This window comes from Sapajus apella, unplaced genomic scaffold, assembly GCF_009761245.1.
Source record: "Sapajus apella isolate SASKATOON/1434 unplaced genomic scaffold, GSC_monkey_1.0 scaffold79, whole genome shotgun sequence".
NCBI classification, from domain to species: Eukaryota; Metazoa; Chordata; class Mammalia; order Primates; family Cebidae; genus Sapajus; species Sapajus apella.
Genome location: NW_022437019.1, coordinates 10,116,773 through 10,136,580, shown reverse-complemented (window position 1 = coordinate 10,136,580; position 19,808 = coordinate 10,116,773). Strand labels below are relative to the sequence as shown.

The 19,808-nt window shown below is 46.4% G+C and overlaps 1 protein-coding gene across 1 annotated transcript in view; it reads right to left on the bottom strand.

The window, feature by feature from the left end:
• The window catches only part of CCNJL (cyclin J like), a 65,276-nt gene that overhangs the window by 21,039 nt on the left and 24,429 nt on the right, over positions 1-19,808 (bottom strand). The window contains exon 3 of the mRNA XM_032252748.1: positions 9,898-10,111. Coding sequence (XP_032108639.1) covers positions 9,898-10,111 — 214 coding nt within the window. The remainder of the gene's footprint in view (positions 1-9,897; positions 10,112-19,808) is intronic.

The window sequence follows — 19,808 nt, the reverse complement described above, 5'->3', positions numbered from 1 at the left end:
CCCTGCAGTGCTGGCTGTCACAACTGACAATACTGATAGGTGAGTGCCTGCGTGGTAAGGGGTGGGCTGCTGTGATCAGCGGCTTCTGAACACTGCACGTTCAATTAACTCATGCAGCTTGAAACCCAAACCCCACTCCCAGAAAACAAAACAAAATAAAATAAAGTGGCTTTTAGTTTATTGGGCAGAGCCCAGAAACTTAGGCTCCAGACAAACAGGTCTGGGTGTTAGACTTGCTAAGGCAAATTGAACAATTTAAGAGTTTCCGGCTCAGCCAGCTGTCTGACAGGCAGTTTACACAAAATCCCTCCTCTGAAATAGCTCTAAGCCTGCCAGTCTGCAGAGATGGGAACAGGAAATGGAAAATCACCATGTCCTCCGCTCACTGTGCTGTGACATTCGAGTCCCGTGCCCGGATTTGCTCAGCGCGACCCTCACTAATGTGACGGACCACCCTTTCCAGTTGCCCCGTGCCGCGTGGCCACCACCCAAACGGCACTGATTAGAGAGGCACCATTGATGTCATAGCACTGTTTTGGAAGAAAGATAGCCAACAGTAACTTTAATTGCACACATCAAATGTAAGACCTATTCTGATTCCTGAAATGTTCAAACACTGAAAGGCTCAAGCACTTCCAATGCTCTCCGCGGCAGGGAGGAAATGGAGTTTCCTCCTGGCCGCTCTTGCATGAGATGCAGGGACCTATTAAATTATCTCCTGCAAGGGGGCTGCCACATTTCCTTGCAGATTTAGGTTTAATTCTATCAATAAATCTCATGCGTTGCCAGAAATACAGCCCTGAAAAAGACCACCTGGAAATACTGTCCCATTTGCAGCCATCGCCTACAATTAGAGCTGTGGAGGCATCTCAAGCATTCCCAGCTTTGGGGAGAGCTGATGTGCTTAACTTCTCCAGGCAGGAAGCAGCATATTCGTTCATCCTTGTCGACCAGAAAGGATTAAGACTACTTTCAAGTTTCTGAAATTTCCAATGGGGAGACCCCATCCCATACCCTACCTAGTTGTCAAAGAAGTTGCTTTTCAGAAGCAACAGCTGCCAAATAATCAAAGCAGGGGTGAGTGGGGGACAAGGATGCAGGGGGAGTGATGCTGGTTTACTGGGAGGAAGACAGGCCTCTCCTAGAATCTCCTAAAGCACCGATGCAAGTATCTGGCAGGCAACAGCTTTTAGTGGTATCTGCCCAAGCACTAAAAGCAATCGGTCTGGAAAGGATTCCTTGTCTGTGCTTCCTGGACAGGGTAAGGCAGAAACACAGGGCAAAGGCACTCATGGCTGGGAGCACAGAAGGGAAGCCCCAAGTGGACACGGGTGAAGGGCTGGGACGCAGAAGAGACACTACTTGTTCTTTAGGCTTATTGGTTAGGTAGAGAATAAGTCAAATAGATGTTTTTCTGGAAGGCAGCTGTTCTCACCACCCTACCACCAATACTAACAGTTCCAAAGGCTCCCACAAATAAAGTTAAATGTAGGCAAAAACGGATCTCATCAGCTGTTGGTTGAGTTAAAACTTTCGTAAGGCAATTTGGCACTACTTACCAAATCTTCAGTGCACCTATCCTTTGACCAAAACAATTCTACCTCTGGGAATTTATCTTACAGACTCGTGTAAGTGTGCAAAGATATAGGGAAAAAGCCAGTCATTGTCATATTCTTCTGCATGAAAAAATGTCTTTTTTCTATTTTTTTTTAATAGGACCTTTCTAAGTAAAAAATGTTTTTCTAGCAGTGAAAAAAAAAAGACGGCAACCCAAATGTCCAAAAATAAAGAAATCATTACATAAATGGCAGTGTTTATAAAACGGAGGACTTTGCAGTCAATAAAAAGAGTGAAGCAAATGCACAAGAGCTGCTAGGAAAACAGGTTCCCTAACATACTATGAAGAAAGCACCTTTCGTAGCAACCCACTTGTGTAAATATATCTGGCCAATTCTCGCTATTCTTGTCAGTTTTACTTTACAAAGCCATTGTGAACACTGATTTAGTGAATACTGGAACCACTGCTCCTAGGGGAAGGTACAAGGTTAGGTTCCTGCAAGCCTCTGATCACAACATTTCATCAATTGATCAGCGTATAACCTTGTGTTGTGTATTTGTTTAATACATTAATTAACTAATATTTACCTCCTGGTCAACAGTATTATAATTTCTGCCTGAACAAAGTTTCTCTAACACAGACATTTTTTTTTTTTTTTTTGAGATGGAGTTTCACTCACGTTACCCAGGCTGGAGTGCAATGGCGCGATCTCGGCTCACCGCAACCTCTGCCTCCTGGGTTCAGGCAATTCTCCTGCCTCCCCCTCCTGAGTAGCTGGGATTACAGGCACGCACCACCATGCCCAGCTAATTTTTTGTATTTTTAGTAGAGACGGGGTTTCACCATGTTGACCAGGATGGTCTCGATCTCTTGGCCTCGTGATCCACCCGCCTCGGCCTCCCAAAGTGCTGGGATTACAGGCTTGAGCCACCGCGCCCGGCTACACAGACATTTTTTCTACAAGGCACATCACAGCCTTCTTCATCTTGGGAGCTCTAGATGCCACTTCAGCCCTGTTCTCAGAGACTTGTTTACACCAAAATCACCAACAAAAAGCACAAAAATATGAAAAATGTGGCACTAAGTTCACCAAAAAGACACTTGTTTACAGCATGACTGCTGAAAGAAGAAGGCAGAGAGCTTCTTGTCAGAATATGAGTATGGGTCAACCCACATGGGACACGTGGCTCTGTGTGTGTTCGTGAAGCACCGCAAAAGCGCTGCCACTGATTCTGGGTTTACAAAAGCGTTTTATTTTTAAACAGTCTCGCTCTGTCATCCAGGCTGGAGTGCAGTGGTGCAATCTTGGCTCACTGCAACCTCTGCCTCCCAGATTCAAGCAATTCTCCTGCCCTGGTCTCCTGAGTAGCTGGCACTACAGGCACACGCCGCCACACCCAGCTATTTTTTTTGTATTTTTAGTAGAGACAGGGTTTCCCCATGTTGGCAAGGCTGGTCTCAAACTCCTGACCTCAGGTGATCCCAAAGACCTGCCTCAGCCTCCCAAAGTGCTAGGATTACAGGCATAAGCCATTGTGCCCGGTCTGCAAAAGAGTTTTGGCGAGTAGGCAAATTCACAAGGACAAAGTCCGTGAATAATGAGGATCAACTGTGTGTCTGTATGTGCACAGAATAATTCCAGAAAAATACGCCAGATCAAATTTGGAAGAAGACACAAGAAACTGTGTGTTACCTCTGGAGAGTGGGATGGGAAAAGGATGTTTATTTTATTCTTTGGATCTCACTTTACAAGTGAGTATAATATTTGTAATTTTTGAAATCTGTAGTAAGGGCCAGGCTCAGTGGTTCATGCCTGTAATCCCTGCACTTTGGGAGACAGAGGTGGGTAGATCATTTGAGGTCAGACATTTGAGACCAGCCTGGCCAACACAGTGAAACCCCATCTCTAGTAAAAATACAAAAAATGAGCCGGGCGTGGTGGCACTCACCTGTAATCCCAGCTACTTGGGAGGGTGAAGCATGAGAATCACTTGAACCCAGGAGGTGGAGGCTGCAGTGAACTGAGATCGCACCACTGCACTCTAGCCTGAGTGACAGAGTGAGACCTTGTCTCAAAAAAAAAAAAAATCTATAGTAAAGGGATGGGCCTTTATACAGGTAAGCTCAGCACAGCATGACACACTCACAGAGCTAAGGAACCCTGCTGTGCAGGAGGACCAGGGCCAGAGGGGGGATTTTCCCTTCCCCTGAAAGAAAGGCCCTGCGACCACCTCCCGCCAGACGCTTTTCACTTCTTTCTCCTAAAGAAGAGGATGGGGTCAGCACTAAGGTCAGCACAGGACGTGGCCCCACCTACAGAAACCAGAAGTCATAACTTTTAAGAGTCAGATCTATCAGCCTCACCTTCCACTGCTTTTCACAGATGACAGGCAATTGGCCAGGGGCAGGAGGGGCTCAGAGGACAGAGGAAAACCACTCAGCAGTGAGAAACCTTGGGGCCCAGAAGTGACAGTGAAAGAAAACAGAAGTTTACAAAGAAAAAGTACAATGGAATTGCAATTAGATAGGGAAGAAAAAGGAAGAATGGAAAAGGAAGAAAGAGGGACTCTGGCAATTTTGTTCACTGGGTAGTGTATTGAGGTGGATTTTATGATTTATTTTCCTCCACAAATGAAAATAAGTTTATTTTCCCAATTATGAAAACACATCTAGGTTTGGAAGGATTTGTGTTGTTTTCTGTTTTTTGAGACAGAGTCTTGCCCTGTTACCCAGGCTGGAGTGCAGTGGTGCAATCTTGGCTCACTGCAATCTCTGCCTCTCGGGTTCAAGCAATTCTTCCACCTCAGCCTCCTGAGTAGCTGGGATTATAAGTGTATGCCACTGTACCTGGATAATTTTTAGAATTTTTAGTAGAGATGGGGTTTTACCATGTTGGCCAGGCTGGTCTCGAACTCTGATCTCAAGTGATCCACCCGCCTCGGCCTCCCAAAGTGCTGGGATTACAGGCATGAGCCACTGCACCCAGCCCGGGTCTGGAAGGATTCACACAAAACTGTGGGAGTGGGACTGTGAGCAAAGGGAAGAAACCAACTTTTTGTGCTAGGTACTTCTGTACCTTTCAGTTTTTTTGTGTTTGTTTTGAGATAGGGTCTGGCTCTGTTGTCCAGGCTGGAGTGCAATGTCAAGATCTCAGCTCACTTCAGCCTCTACCCCCTGGGCTCAAGAGTTCCTCCCACCTCAGCCTCCCAAGTAGCTGGGACTACAGGCATGTGCCACCAGGCCTGGCTAAATTCTTTTCAGTTTTGAAAAGTAAAAACCTATCTCACACTTCTTGTACAAAATAATAAGGTCTTACAGTTAAGGCCTAGCTACCCTAGCAAAAGGTCACCTCTTGCCCTCCTGGCTTTCTCCCCCATCCTCCCTCACTCCTCAGGCTGGTCCATGTCCCGGGGCCAAAGACTCAACACTGCAGTCATCTGGCAGCAACCACCATGCAAAAGCAAAACTCCAAGGTGTCTCAAAAACTCCAACACAAAATTACCACATGACCCATAATCCAACCCCTAGGCCTATACCCAAAAGAATTAGAAACCAGTGTTCAAGGCCAGGCTCGGTAGCTCACACCTGTAATCCCAGCACTTTGGGAGGCCAAGGTGAGGAGATCACAAGGTCAGGAGTTTGAGACCAGCCTGGCCAAGATGGTGAAACCTGTCTCTACTAAAAATATAAAAATTAGCCAGGCGTGGTGGCAGGCGCCTGTAATCTCACCTATTCGGGAGGCTGAGGCAGGAGAATCACCTGAACCTGGGAGACGGAGGTTGCAGTGAGCCGAGATGACACCACTACCCTCTAGCCTGGGCGACAGAACAAGACTCCATCTCAAAAAAAGAAAAAAGAAACCAGTGTTCAAATAAAACTGGTACCTGAATGTTTACTGCAGCACTGTTCACAATACTAAAAGGCAAAAATAACCTAAACATCCATCAACAGAAGACTGGATAAACACACTCTGGGATATACAATGGAATATTATTCAGTCATAAAAAGAAATGAAGGCTGGGCGCAGTGGCTCACACCTGTAATCCCAGCACTTTGCAGGGCCAAGTCGGGTGGATCACCTGAGGTCAGGAGTTCAAGGCCAACCTGGCCAACATGGTGAAACCCTGTCTCTACTAAGGATACAAAATTAGCTGGGCGTAGTGGCGCATACCTGTAATCCCAGCTACCTGGGAGGCTGAAGCAGGAGAATTGTTTGAACCCAGGAGGTGGAGGTTGCAGTGGGCAGAGATCATGCCATTGCACTGTAGCCTGGGTGATAAGAGGGAAACTCCATCTAGGCCGGGCGTAGTGGCTCACGCCTGTAATTCCAGCACTTTGAGAGGCCAAGGTGGGCAGATTACGAGGTCAGGAGATAGAAACCATCCTGGCCTTGGTGACATGCTGTCTCTATTTAAAAAAAAAAAAAGCAAAACTCCATCTCAAAAAAAAAAAAGGAAGAAAAAGAAATGAAGTACTGATAATGTGCTGCAACATGGATGAGGCTTCAAAATTCTGTATGAAGCAAAAGATGCCAGACACAAATGGTCACATATTGTGTGATCCCTTTTATATACAAGAGCCAGAATAGACACATCTATACAGACAGTAAGCAGACTCATGCCTGCCAGAGCTGGGGGTGGGAAGAAAAGGGAAGTGACGGCTTAATGGGTACAAAGGTTCCTTTTAAGGTGATAAAAATGTTCTGCAAGTAGATAAGAGTGTGCAGGCACTAAATACCAGTCGACTGTACACTTTAAAATGGTTAAAATCTTGAATTTTATGTTGTGGCATGAATTTTATCTCTCTTTTTTTTTCCTTTTGTGAGATAGGGTCTTCCTCTGTCACCCAGGCTGGAGTGCAGTGGCGTGAGTGATTTCAGCTCACTGCAACCTCCACTTCCTGGGCTCAAGCAATTCTCTAGCCTCAGCCTCCCATGTAGCTGGGACCACAGGCACAAGCCACCAACACTCAGCTAATTTCTCTATTTTTTTTTTTTTTTTTTTAGTATAGACGGGGCTCTCCATATTGGCCAGGCTGGTCTCAAACTCCTGGCCTCAAGGGATCTGTCCACCTCAGCCTCCCCAAGTGCTGGGATTACAGACATGAGACACTGCATCTGGTTGTATTTTATCTCAATTAAAAAAAAACCACACAACCCCATACTAGAAGTTGGGTGAGTTACGTGGCCTCTCTGAACCTATAAAAGGGGCGGTGACCTCGTAGGCTGGCAGTGAGGATCCATGTGATGTGTATAAAGTGCCTGGCATGGGGTCCAGCATGTAGAAAGAGAACAGTAAGGAAGGAAGTCACAGCTGCTGCGATGCCGATGATCCTGGGACACTGCCAAGGCTAACTCACCTGGAAGTCGTGGGGTTTCCATGTTGTCAGATTATTCTTTTAATTAAACAATAGGAACAACAAAAAGACATTGCGGGAGGGGTGCTGTATATATGAAAGGTTTAAGAAGAGCCTGGCTCAACTACATTTACAGCATAGTGATCTCTATACTATATTTATAGAACAGTTCTATCCTGTTAAGGTAGTAGATGCACACAATGAACTCTGAGGGAGAGAAGGTGTCTTTATCAGGAGTCCACTGTGGAATGATGGGAAGCTCTTGCTTGTTCTGCCTCCTCCTGCGGCCTGCAGACATGGGCTTTTGGCTGAGCCCTGTTTTACGGAGCAGAAAGGGCTGTAGGTAGATGAGAAGATCCCATCCCTGCTTCCTATCTTTTTTTTTTTTTTTTTGAGACAAAGCTTTGCTCTTGTCACCCAGTCTGGAGTGCAGTGGCACCATCTCAGCACACTGCAGCCTCCTATTCCTGGGTTTAAGCAATTCTCCTGCCTTAGCCTCCTAAGTACCTGGGATTACAGCACTCACCACCATGCCCGGTTAATTTTCATATTTTTAGTAGAGATGGGGTTTCATCATCTTGGCCAGGCTGATCTTGAACTCCTACCTGAGGTTATCCACCTGCCTCCACCTCCCAAAGTGTTGGGATTACAACCGTGAGCCACTGTGCCTGCCCTGTCTATCTGAAAACAGATTTAAAAACCTAAGATTGACAAGTTGGGGGAAGGCAAGAACCCCAGCTCTTATCTCAGAATATTTTGGTACCAAATTAGCAGATCTCCAAACTTCCTGAGGCAAGGTGACCCCCCTCACTGTGGCCCACAATGGCCTGGGGAGAGGGGTGGAGGGAAGAATAGGATTTCAGGCTGTCATGGAAACTTTTCTTCCTTCTGGTCTCTGGAGCATATGGCAGGTGTCCTGAAAAATCCGTTCCTGCTGCCCCAGGGCTGTGCTGCCCTCAGACATGTGGGTGGGGGCGTCTGCCTCTCAGTCTGAAATGCCCCCTCCTGCCATCACAGCCGCAGCAGCACAAAGGAGTCTCCAGTGTGTGCCTCATGTCGCTGCTCCCCAGACAGACAATTGGGGAGAGCTTCCATGGCCCTATGGAAATATAAGTCCCCTGCCCCCAGCAGGCCTTAGGTCATAGACAGCAGCAGCAGCCAAAGGCCATGGTGTGGATTTCTCCTGTGCTGCTTGAAATACAAGGCCCAGCATGCCCTCCACTGATGGAGATGTCTCCCAAGCCCCACAGATGAAAGGGAGCTGTATGTTGATTTGGGATGCTGAGACAGACTGGACACCCGGCAAGACTGGTTCCCATGTGTAACAAGGGAATCCAGTCAGCCCAAGGTAGAGGAAAATCACCAAATGTGGATCTGTGAGCCCAAAGCAGCCACTGGGATCACGAACATGCAGGTAGAAGGTGTCAGCGTGGAAAATGAGATGGAATTCTGAAAACTCTAAATCTGTGCTTCTGGAACTGGGTGACTGTGCCCACGGGGTTTATGGCAGCCTGCCAAAAGCAGACAACGCCACAGAAGAAAGTGGGTGCCACAGTCCTGCAGCACCAAGCAGGATGAAGGATGGCAGGGTTGGAAGGGAAAATGTGTAATGAAATAGGACAGAAACTAGTCTCAGAGGAGAATGTAAAATCTGACTGTCAAGAATACAATACAAGATGTCAAAGAAATGTCCTAATTGAACCTGGCCACTTTGAGCCTGAGGCCTCTGGGGCATTCCATTCCTCTGCATTAAGGGCAACCTAGAGAAGTGTAGAGGCCTGGCTCTCAAGAAACCCTTAGCTCCATTAGTTTCATTGATTCCACAAATTGTTTTTGAGGTCTTATTATGTGCCAAGCTCATTTCCATCCCTGAAACTTGCTATCCATGGGGGGCAGTGGTTGTTAATTCAAAGCACATCACGCTGAGGGTGTGTATACTCAGTAGACCTCACCTGCTGAGGGCAGTGAGGGAAGGTTTTCACAGGGATATAGAGCCTGAGTGATGTTTAACCAGAACCAGGTGGACAGCGGGAGGGAGCGAGAAGTGATCCGGGTAGAGGAAACAGCAGGTGCAAAGCTCTATGACAAGAGGGGGCCTGGCCAGTGTGGCTGGAACCCAGGAAGTGATGAGGAGAAAGGCACAGGTCAAAGAGGCAGGAACTTGAGGGTTGGTGTTTATCCTAAGACTGCCGGTAAACCATGGGGTGATGTTAAGTGGTAGGGTGGCATGGCAGAACTGTTTTAAGATCATCCAAGTAGCAGCGAATTAATACAGTAATCCCTACCAAGGCAGACAGACAGATGGTCAAAGCTATGCTATGTTTTTAGTGAGGCCTCTTTGGAAGGTGCAAACCCCAAGAGGGCTGTGCCCAGGCCTGGTAACCACACAATAGGTCCTGCTTAGGTCCAAATCAAGCTGTCACATTTCAAAACACCTCTAAGAACAGTGGTTGCTAGGGTTCCCCTCCCAGTCCATTCAGATCCCCCATACTGAAAGCAGGAGGCAGGAGGTTAAGGGCGCAGACTCTGGCATCACACAGTTCTGGGCTCAAATCTTGTCTGCCATATACCATCTGGGCAGCCCCAAACCAGCTTCTTCACCTCTCTGTGCCTCTGTAAAGTGAGGTATACTAAGAGTATCTGTCGGCCAAGGTGGGCAGATCACCTGAGGTCGGGAGTTCAAGACCAGCCTGATCAACATGGTGAAACCCCGTCTTAAAAAAAAAAACAATAAATTAAAAAAAAAGAGTATCTGTCTCTTAGGGCCACTGTGTGGATTAACTGAGATAAGCTGCTAACATCCTTATTACTTGGTTTGGTACATTATAGATGCTAAAAAAATGTTGCAGCTAAAAAGTGCTCGGTGAAGGATGAACACAGAAGACGTGCAAACATCGTCGAGATGTAAAGTGATCTGGAAGCAGCCAGGTGCACTGACGTGAGGAGACCGCATAAGTGCGGAGGAAGACATAGGTTTCGCTTACTTGCAAGTAGGAGGCAGGAGATGGCCACGATGTAGAGCTGCTTGGAGGTGGTGACATTGTAGCGATCCATGAAGTGGTCCAGCAGGTAGACGGCCAGGTGCCGGGCTGCAGGGCAGAGCTGGCAGTGGCTGCTCAGTAGGGTCAGGATGTCCACGAAGAACCGGCGGCTCTTCAGGAGTGGGGAGTGGGCTCGGAAGGAGGGCAGCTTCAGTTCCTGGAGGACAGGCGGGGCGGAAGGGTGACGGTCAGGGCTGCCTCCCCAGAGTCTCAGCGGTTCCAGGAAATGGGACCTCAAGGCCTGCCTGCTGACTGAATGGGAGGCAATGATTCCCTCCATACCCTGATTAGTTTTCCTGCAAGTCCCAGGACAGCAGCCCCTCCTGGGCTATCTCCCATCTGCTTTCACTAAGCTCAGGCTCAAAAAATATCGGGGACTTAGAGGATGAGAGAGGAAGCCAGTCATTCCTTCCCAGCGGAAAGGTTTGCTATTTGAGATACACAAGGCCATAAAGGAATAAAGGCCTTGAGGTCAGAGGTCTAAGTCCAAATGCTCCCCTGCGTCCACCCAGGCTCTGATCTGAAGTAACACTTCCAAATTCTGGTTCCACTACACAGCCAACTTGTGTGACCCTGCTCACCTGCCATCACCTTTGTTTTCTCCTCAAGAGCTGAGAACTAAGTTTAAAATGTATGCAAAATGCCTACCACACCTGTAACCTCTCAGGATCCACATCTAATTCTTTTTGAGGGCAGGATTACGAGGGATGGGTTTTTGAAAAAAAATTAATCTAAAAATGTTGTTGAAATACTAGTACAAGGGACTCCCAAATGCGCTTTACCTCAATTCCCTAATTTTTGACATTTGTCTTCTTTCTTTCTACATGCATATACATTTTTTTCTAATCGTAAGTTCATACATCATGATACTGCCCACACCCCCGGGGGGCGGCTAGGTGAGTTTTACTTCTACTTTGCAATTTATATACTGCCACATTATCTTAATTGAGTTGCTGAACTCAAGAAAAACTAATAAAAGAAATATCAAACCAACAAAGATTTTTACAACATAAAAATGATCTTATACGCAGTATCTATCATATTTACCATTTAATCAAAGTAGATTAGACACTATTTGCGTTTTTTTTAGTTTTTTTTTTTTTTTTTTTTAGAGAGGGGTCTCCCCCTGTTACCCAGGCTAGAGTGCAGTGGTGCAATCAGAGCTCACAGAAGCCTTGAACTTCTGGGCTCAAGCAATCCTCCCACCTTGGCTTCCCAAGTAGCTAGGACTACTGGCATGCATCATAGCACCCAGCTAGTTGTTTTTGTATTTTTTTTGTAGAGTCAGGGGTCTTATCATGTTGCCTGGGCTGGTCTCGAACCCCTGGCCTCAAGCGATGCCTCCCTCCTTGGCTTCCTAAAGGGCTGGGATTACAGGTCTGAGCCACCACTTCCAGCCTAGACATTACTTGTTTAGGAAACATCTTTGCAACATTTTGCCAAAGAAGGAAACTAAAAAGAGTTAAAATTGAAGGAAAGCAGGAAAGAAGTTAACGGAAAAGGAATGTGACTACTCACTAATGGCAGGCTCACAGGGGGATGAAAATGAAACAAATTGGTGCCCTTCTTCTATACAATGCCTCCTGGGTTCATGCAATTCTCTGCCTCAGCCTCTTGAGCAGCTGGAATTACAGGCACCCACCACCACACCCTGCTAATTTTTGTATTTTTAGTAGGGATGGGGTTTCACCATCTTGGCGGGGCTGGTCTTGAACTCCTGATCTCTTGATCCATCCACCTCGGTCTCCCAAAGTGCTGGGGTTACAGGCATGAGCCACTGCCCCTGGCCCTAATGCCTCTCTCTTAACCCTGGGGCTTATTTAACCAGCAGCAGATCCAGGACTAGAAAGAGATATCTGCTCATTCATTCCTTCAAGAGCTATTCATTCATTTATTCACTTCACTCAATAAGTACAAATACCTTCTCTACACTAGCCATTATTCTAGGCACTGGGGATGCAATATGGAATAAGTTAGACACAGACCTAAACACAAGACTTACAATTATAAAACTTTTTTTTTTTCTGAGATGGAGTCTTGCTCTGTCACCCAAGCTGGAGTGCAATAGCATGATCTTGGCTCACTGCAACCTCAGCCTCCCAGGTTCAAGCGGTTCTCCTGCCTCAGGCTTACCAGTAGCTAGGACTACTGGCGCGTGCCACAATGCCCAGCTAATTTTTGTATTTTTAGTAGAGACGGGGTTTCACCATGTTAGCCAAGATGGTCTCAATCTCTTGACCTTGTGATCTACCCGCCTCGGCCTCCCAAAGTGCTGACATGACAGGTGTGAGCCACCACGCCCGGCTTCAATTATAAAACTCTTAGAAGAAAACAGGAGGACATCTTCATGACCTTAGATTAGGCAATGGTTTCTTAGACATGACACTAAAAGAAGAAGCAATCAAGGGAAAAATACTTAAGTTGAATTTCAAAACTTAAAACATTTGTGCTTCTGATTACACCATCTAGAAAGTAAAAAGACAACCTGCAAAATAGAGGAAAATATTTGAAAATCATTATGTTAATAAAAGACCATATTCGGATCACATAAAGAACTCTTACAGCTCAACAACAAAAAAGACAACCCAATTTAAAAATGAGCAATGACTGACCAACAAACATATGAAAAGGTGTCCAACATTACTAATCATTAGGGAAATGCAAATTAAAACCTCGATAAGATATTACCTTACACTCATTAGAATGGCTGTTGTAAAAAAAATCAATACAAAGCTGAGCCGGATGCGGTGGCTCACACATGTAATCCCAGCACTTTGGGAGGCTGAAGTGGGCAGATCACGAGGTCAGGAGATGGAGACCATCCTGGCCAACATGGTGAAACCCCATCTCTATTGAAAATACAAATCCTGCTGAGGCAGGAGAATCGCTTGAACCCAGGAGGTGGAGGTTGCAGTGAGCTGAGATCGTGCCACTGCACTCCAGCCTGGCGACAGAGCAAGACTCCATCTCAAAAACAAAACAAAACTGAAAATATACAAGTGCTGGATAGGGCCAAATTGGAACCCTCATATACTACTGGTGGGAAAGTAAAATGCTGCAGACACTGCGGGAAACAGTCTGGCAACTCCTCAAAATGTTAGGGTTCTCACATGACCCAGCCAGTCCAGTCTTTGGTATATACCTAAGAGAAATGAAAACATATGGCTGCACAAAAACTTGTATGTGAATACTCACGTCGGCATTATTCATAACAGTTCCCAAGTAGAAACAACTCAAAAGCTTATCAACTGATGAATGGATAAACAAAATGTAGTATATCCATACAATAGAATATTTTTTTTTAGATTTTTTCTTTTTTTTTTTTGAGGTGGAATCTAGCTCTGCTGCCCAGGCTGGAGTGCAGTGGCACCATCTCGGTTCACTACAACCTCTGCCTCCCGGATTCAAGCAATTCCCCTGCCTCAGCCTCCTGAATAGCTAGGATTACAGGTGCCCAGCACCACATCTGGCTAATTTTTGTATTTTTAGTAGAGATGGGGTTTCACTGTGTTGGCCAGACCGGTCTCGAACTCATGACCTCGTGATCCGCCTGCCTCGGCCTCCCAAAGAGCTGGGATTACAGCCGTGAGCCCCCACGCCCAGCCTCATACAATAGAATATTATACATGTTACAATAGGGATGAATCTTGAAAACATTATGTTAAGTGAAAAAAGCCGATCATAAAAGGCCATGTATTACATAATTCCATTCATATGAAATATCCAGAATAGGTAAATCCATACAAACAGAAAGTAGATGAGTGGTTGGCAGAGGTTAGGGGTAACAGTTAATGGGAAGTAGCTGCTAATAGGTATGGGGATTCTTTTGGAGTTATAAAGCTGTTCTGTCATTAGATAGCAGTGATGGTTGTACAGCTCTGTGAATACACAAACAACTAAACTGCACATGTTTATTAATTTTGTGGGTGCACAGCAGGAGTACAGATTTGTGGGGTACATGAGACATTTTGATACAGGCATGTAATGTGAAACAATCACATCACGGAGAATGGGGTATCCATTCCCGCAAACATTTATCATTTGTGTTACAAATAATCCAATTACACTTAGTTATTTTGAAATGTACAATTAAGTTATTATTGATTATAGTCATCCTGTCGTGTGATAAAATATGTCTTATTCATTCTTTCTACTTTTTTATGTGTCCCATTAACCATCCCCACCTCCTCCACAATGCCTACTACCTTTTCCTGCCTCTGGGAACCATCCTTCTACTCTCTATGTCCATGAGTTCAACTGTTTTGATTTTCAGATTCCACAAATAAGTGAGAACATGCTCAGTTTGTCTTTCTATGCCTGGCTTATTTCACTTTACATATGATCTCCAGTTCCATCCATGTTGCAAATGACAGGATCTCACTCTTTTTTATGACTGAGTAATACTCCACTGTGTATATGTACCACGCTTTCTTTATCCATTCATCTGTTCACGGACACTTAGATTGCTTAATTGCACTTTAAAAAAGCTAAATTTGGCTGGGTGCAGTGGCTCACATCCGTAATCCAAGCACTTTGGGAGGCTGAGGCAGGTGGATTGCTTGAGTTCAGGAGTCTGAGACTACCCTGGACAACATGGCAAAACCCCATTTCTACAAAAAATTAAAAAATTAGCCTGGTGTGTCAGTGCATGCCTGTAGTCCCAGCTATTTGGCAGGCTGAGGTGCGAGGATCACTTGAGTGCAGGAGGCAGAGGTTGCAGTGACTTGAGATTGTGTCGCTGCATTCCAGTCTGGACGACAGAGCCAGACCCTGTCTAAAAAAAAAAGTGAATTTTATGATATGTGAATTATTATATCTCAATAAAGCTGCTATAGAAAAAGTAAGACAGCCATATCACCCACAGTCATGGAGTCCATGGTCCAACAAGAGGTGGTAATCCAGCAACAAGACAGTTGCAGAGTTCCAAATTGTGATGAACAAACACTACAAAGGAAACCCACAGATGCTCTGGGAGGCTCCACAGTCTCTGTAGGGAGGGAGGACTGCCTCCTGCAAAGGAGGCTTGAGCTGAGATTTCACACTGATTCCTTCTCCTCTGGCTTGATCCTCCGGAGAGCCCAGAGGTCAGGACTCAGCTATTTTCGCAGTCCTGGAGCTTTGCTCATGGAAGATGCTCAAAGCTAATAAATTATTTCTTCTCCCTTATGTTTATATATGAAGAAATTCCATTTCAAAACATCCCCAAGTCCCTGAGCTTTATCTAACTAGCACAGATCTGAATTAGAATACTTTCAAAGTATCCCTTTATTCAATTTTTTAAAAAATTGCTTGGGTTTACCAGAATTTTTTTTTTTTTTTTTTTTTTTTTAAGTCATGGAGCTTGGCTGGGCATGGTGGCTCACACCTGTAATCCCAGTACTTTGGGAGGCCGAGGCACGTGGATCACCTGAGGTCAGGAGTTCAAGACCAGCCTGGGCAACATGGTAAAACCCCCATATCTACTAAATATATGAAAATTAGCTGGGTGTAATGGCATGCGTCTGTAATCTGAGCTACCCAGAAGGCTGAGGCAGGAGAATCACTTGAACCTGGCAGGTGGAGGTTGCAGAGAGCTGAGATCTCACCACTGCACTCCAGCCTCGATGACAGAGCACAAGTCCATCTCTAAATAAATAAATAAGTCATGGAGCTCTTTTAGCCCCAGCTTAACTTCTTTAAGGAAAAGACCTGATGCGCTTGTGTATTCTTCATCTTCATGGTTCGATGAATTTATGTGGCCACCATGGAGTTCAAACTCCTTGAAGGCAGGTCTGGGTCTCCTTTACACATCACTGTTTCCTCAGCACCCCAGTGTGACGAGAACAGGATTAGGTGCCCAGTAACTAACCGTTGAAGGAAAGAAGGAGTGGGACGGAGGGAGAGACTGTAAAGAAACAAAGTAAAGAATTGCAGTGGTGGATACAGAAGGTCCTGGCCTACAGAGGGAAGTCATGACCAACTCTACAGAGAAGCAAGTCCGTGGGAACTTCAAAAGAGGCTGAAGTTGAAGATTGAGCCAGGTTTTAAAATCTACCTGTTGAAGATGCAGAAAAGGTAAGAATCTCACTAGGAGAAACAGCAGCTGCAAAGCCACATGAGTGTCCTATCTGGGTAACAGCCAGCCAGGCAGGGTGTGCCTAGACGCAGGCTGGAAATGTGGCCCGGCTTTCGTGCTGTTAAGAAAACTGCCTTGCCCTACCCTGAGGGCAATATTAACTGAAGGGATTAGGGCAGGGCATCCGCCCAGTCTGAGCAGCCTTGCAGAGAGATCTTTTGGCCACTTTCTTCCCAAGGTAAGGCTAAACAGTTGGCAGCAGCAGCCAGTGTGGGGCTCTGCAGCTCCCCTCAACAGTGCTCCCACCTTCCATCAGCCCTCACAAGCTTGCAGGCTACGTGGGTATTTCCTCTAAGCACAGGGCTCTAAGTTCAGGGTCATGACAAGAAGCAGCCACAGCCACAGATCCTTGATGTCTGGTAGGCTGCAGCTGCCGGAAATTAGCCTTAGCCAAGTGACCTTTGGCCAGGCCACGCTGCCTTCATCAGTGCAGTCCAAAGCCCCAAAACATAAGTCAGATAGGCAACGTCTTGACTTCCCTCCCCATTCAACTCGACAAGCTCAAAGTCTTCTAGATTTTCCCTTGAGCCAAGTGAGAGAAGAGAGCTCAATGCAACACACAGAACATCTTTCCTGTACATGTTCCTGGGAAGACGGTCCTTTACCTTGAGCAGATTCTCAAAGACAGACATTGGTGTATAAAAGAAAAAGTTATGGACCAGGTGCAGTGGCTCATTCCTGTAATTTCAGCACCGTAGGAGGCCAAGGCGGGCAGATCACTTGAGGCCAGGAGTTCAAGAGCAGCCTGGCCATCATGGCAAAACCCTGTCTCTACTAAAAATACAAAATTAGCTGGGTGTGGGGGTGCATACCTGTGGCATCAGTTACTTGGGAGGCTGAGGCATGAGAAGCGCTTGAACCCAGGAGGCAGAGATTGCAGTGAGTCGAAACTGTATCACTGTACTCCAGCCTGGGTGACAGAGTCAGACTCAAAGAAAGAAAAAAAGAAAAGAAAAGAAAAGAAAAGAGAGGAAAGGGAAAGGGAAGGAAAGGAAAGGAAAGAGGGAGGGAGAGAGGGAAAGAAAGAAAAAGAAAGTGGAGGAAGGAAGGAAGGAAGGAAGGCCGGCTGGGCACAGTGGCTCACGCCTGTAATCCTAGCACTTTGGGAGGCCGAGATGGGTGGATCACAAGGTCAGAAGTTCAAGACCAGCCTGGCCAAGATGGTGAAACCCCATCTCTATATGAAAAAAGAAAAAAAGAAAGAAAAAAAAGAGAGAAAGAAAGAAGGGAAGGAAGGAAGGAAAAGTTATGGACAATTGGAATGTGCAGCAGTACATGTCAAGAAGAGGTTAGTAGGTACAGCGTGCTGAAGGGGCTAGTCTCAAGAGGACAGGATTTTGAAGCTAGAACACTGGCTTCCTGGGATGCTGTCTCTCCCCAGTTCCTCAAATATTGATTTAAATGTCATTTCCTAAAAGGCCTTCTCTGACCTGTCTATCATTCCAAATCAGGTTCACCTTATTCTCTCTTTTAGTAATCTTCTGTTTGTGGCCAAAAATTTACTTGTTTATGTAGCTGGCACAGATGCAGGTGTTCAATAAATATGTATTGAATAAAAAAGAATAAATACAGAGTCACTTCCTCTACCAACCACCTCACCTCCCGCCCCCGCACACTGGGGATTAGCTTGGTACATACAGAGTGTGAGGTCAGGCGGTTCTGGGTTGGAATCTTAGTTCCACTCTTTACTAACCTTGGGCATGTGAACTGACCCTCAGTGTCCATATCTGAGAAATGGGGGTCACACTGCCATAAATGTAGCATGTTTGGTGATAACAGCAACTCAGCAACGCGGTCCTTCCCCTTCCCTCAAGCTGCGGAATCAAGTCTCAGGGTTGAGTTGATCTACCTCTGTCAAAGGCTCTTTGGGCTTTCAAAGAAACCTGCTTCGAGAAATGTGCAGTGAGGCTTTCTACCTTAGAGCTGAGGCGCCTCTGTGTGGAAGGACACCTGTCTATCAGTGTGTTCTCCGCAGAGCCCCCAAACCAAGTAGAAATAGCAGCTGTGAGCCTCAGCTTGTTCCCTTCACTGGGAAAAGGGAGATTCTTTGGCATATAAATAACGTAGGGCTGCAGCACGCTTTTCCTGTGTAGTTTGAGAGTCCAGCTGATCACTTCGCTAACCCAATTAGGGGGTGCGGGGAGGGCATTCATAACAAGGGCTTTGCTCTAAGGGTCTGCATTCCTCCCCAGACACTCTTGACCTAAGTCCACTCGCTCGCTTGAAGGCAGCCTGCAGCAGCGCAGTGCAGGAAGCCAGCCCCTCTGCTGAGTGGCCTGGATTCCAGAAACAAAAGAGCAGCCCGCCCTAGGGCGGCTTCTAAAGCTCTCCTCAGATTAGGCTGGCGCTTGGCAGGCACTCAGCAATCAGGCAGACGCTGGGCGGGCAGGAACTCGGCCAGGCAGGGTGACCTTCCTCTCGGCGTGCCTGGCAGGGCCATAGGCAGCATGAGTGTGGGCAGCAGCAAGGCTGTGGGCAGGCTGGAGAAGAAGGGGGCTGAAGTGGGAGAGGAGGGAAGGGCAGAGGCTTCTTGATTACTCTCGCTCCCCAGATGCTGGCCCTTGATCACCTGAGTCAGGGAAGCCCATCTGCTGCAGGAGTATCTAGGGGTCAACAGGTGGAGGCGTGGACAGATGGCCAAGGGGAACTCCGAGAACAAGAAATCCACCTTACAAAAACCCCTGCTTTTGTTATCGCAGTCCTTCATTATTATCATTATTGTTATTATTATTTGTAACATAATAGCTAGGGACTAGGAAAAAACCTAGAAGATACACATCAATTTTTTTGTTTTTGAGATGGAGTCTCGCTCTGTCGCCCAGGCTGGAGTGCGGTGGCGCGATCACTGCAACCTCCACATCCCAGCTCAAGCAATTCTCCTGACTTAGCCTCCCGGGTAGTTGATATTACAGGTGCACCCCACCATGCCTGGCTAATTTTTGTATTTTTAGTAAAGACAAGGTTTCACCATATTGGTCAGGATGGTCTCGAACTCCTGACCTCAGGTGATCCACCCGCAACGGCCTCTCAAAGTGCTGGGATTACAGGTGTGAGCCACCGTGCCCGGCCTACATCAAAACACTAACAGTGGCTATGGAGGGGAGGTTGGGGTGGGCACTGAGATCTTGCATGATTTTCACAATCATGCTTTTCAACAGCCTGAATTTTTCAAAAATGTTCAATGCATAACCATTTTATTACTTCAGTTGCTTCAGTTTGGAAACAAACAAACAAAAGGACTAGATACCCACTGTATTAAGGCCCAGCTCAAAATTTATCCCCAAGGATTTCTTGGCCACCCCACATCATCCCTTTAACAAAATCAGCCCTGTCATAATAACACCCCATGCCCTGTAAGTATCTCACTTCATCTTCCTTCCAGAAGGAATTTTCCTTTTCACCAATTATACATTATATGTTCACTGATGAATCTTAAAAAGTAGAAAAGAGGGCCGGGCGCGGTGGCTCAAGCCTGTAATCCCAACACTTTGGGAGGCCGAGGCGGGTGGATCACGAGGTCAAGAGATCGAGACCATCCTGGTCAACACGGTGAAACCCCGTCTCTACTAAAAATACAAAAAATTAGCTGGGCATGGTAGCGCGTGCCTGTAATCCCAGCTACTCAGGAGGCTGAGACAGGAGAATTGCCTGAACCCAGGAGGCGGAGGTTGCGGTGAGCCGAGATCGCGCCATTGCACTCCAGCCTGGGTAACAAGAGCGAAACTCCGTCCCCCCCCCC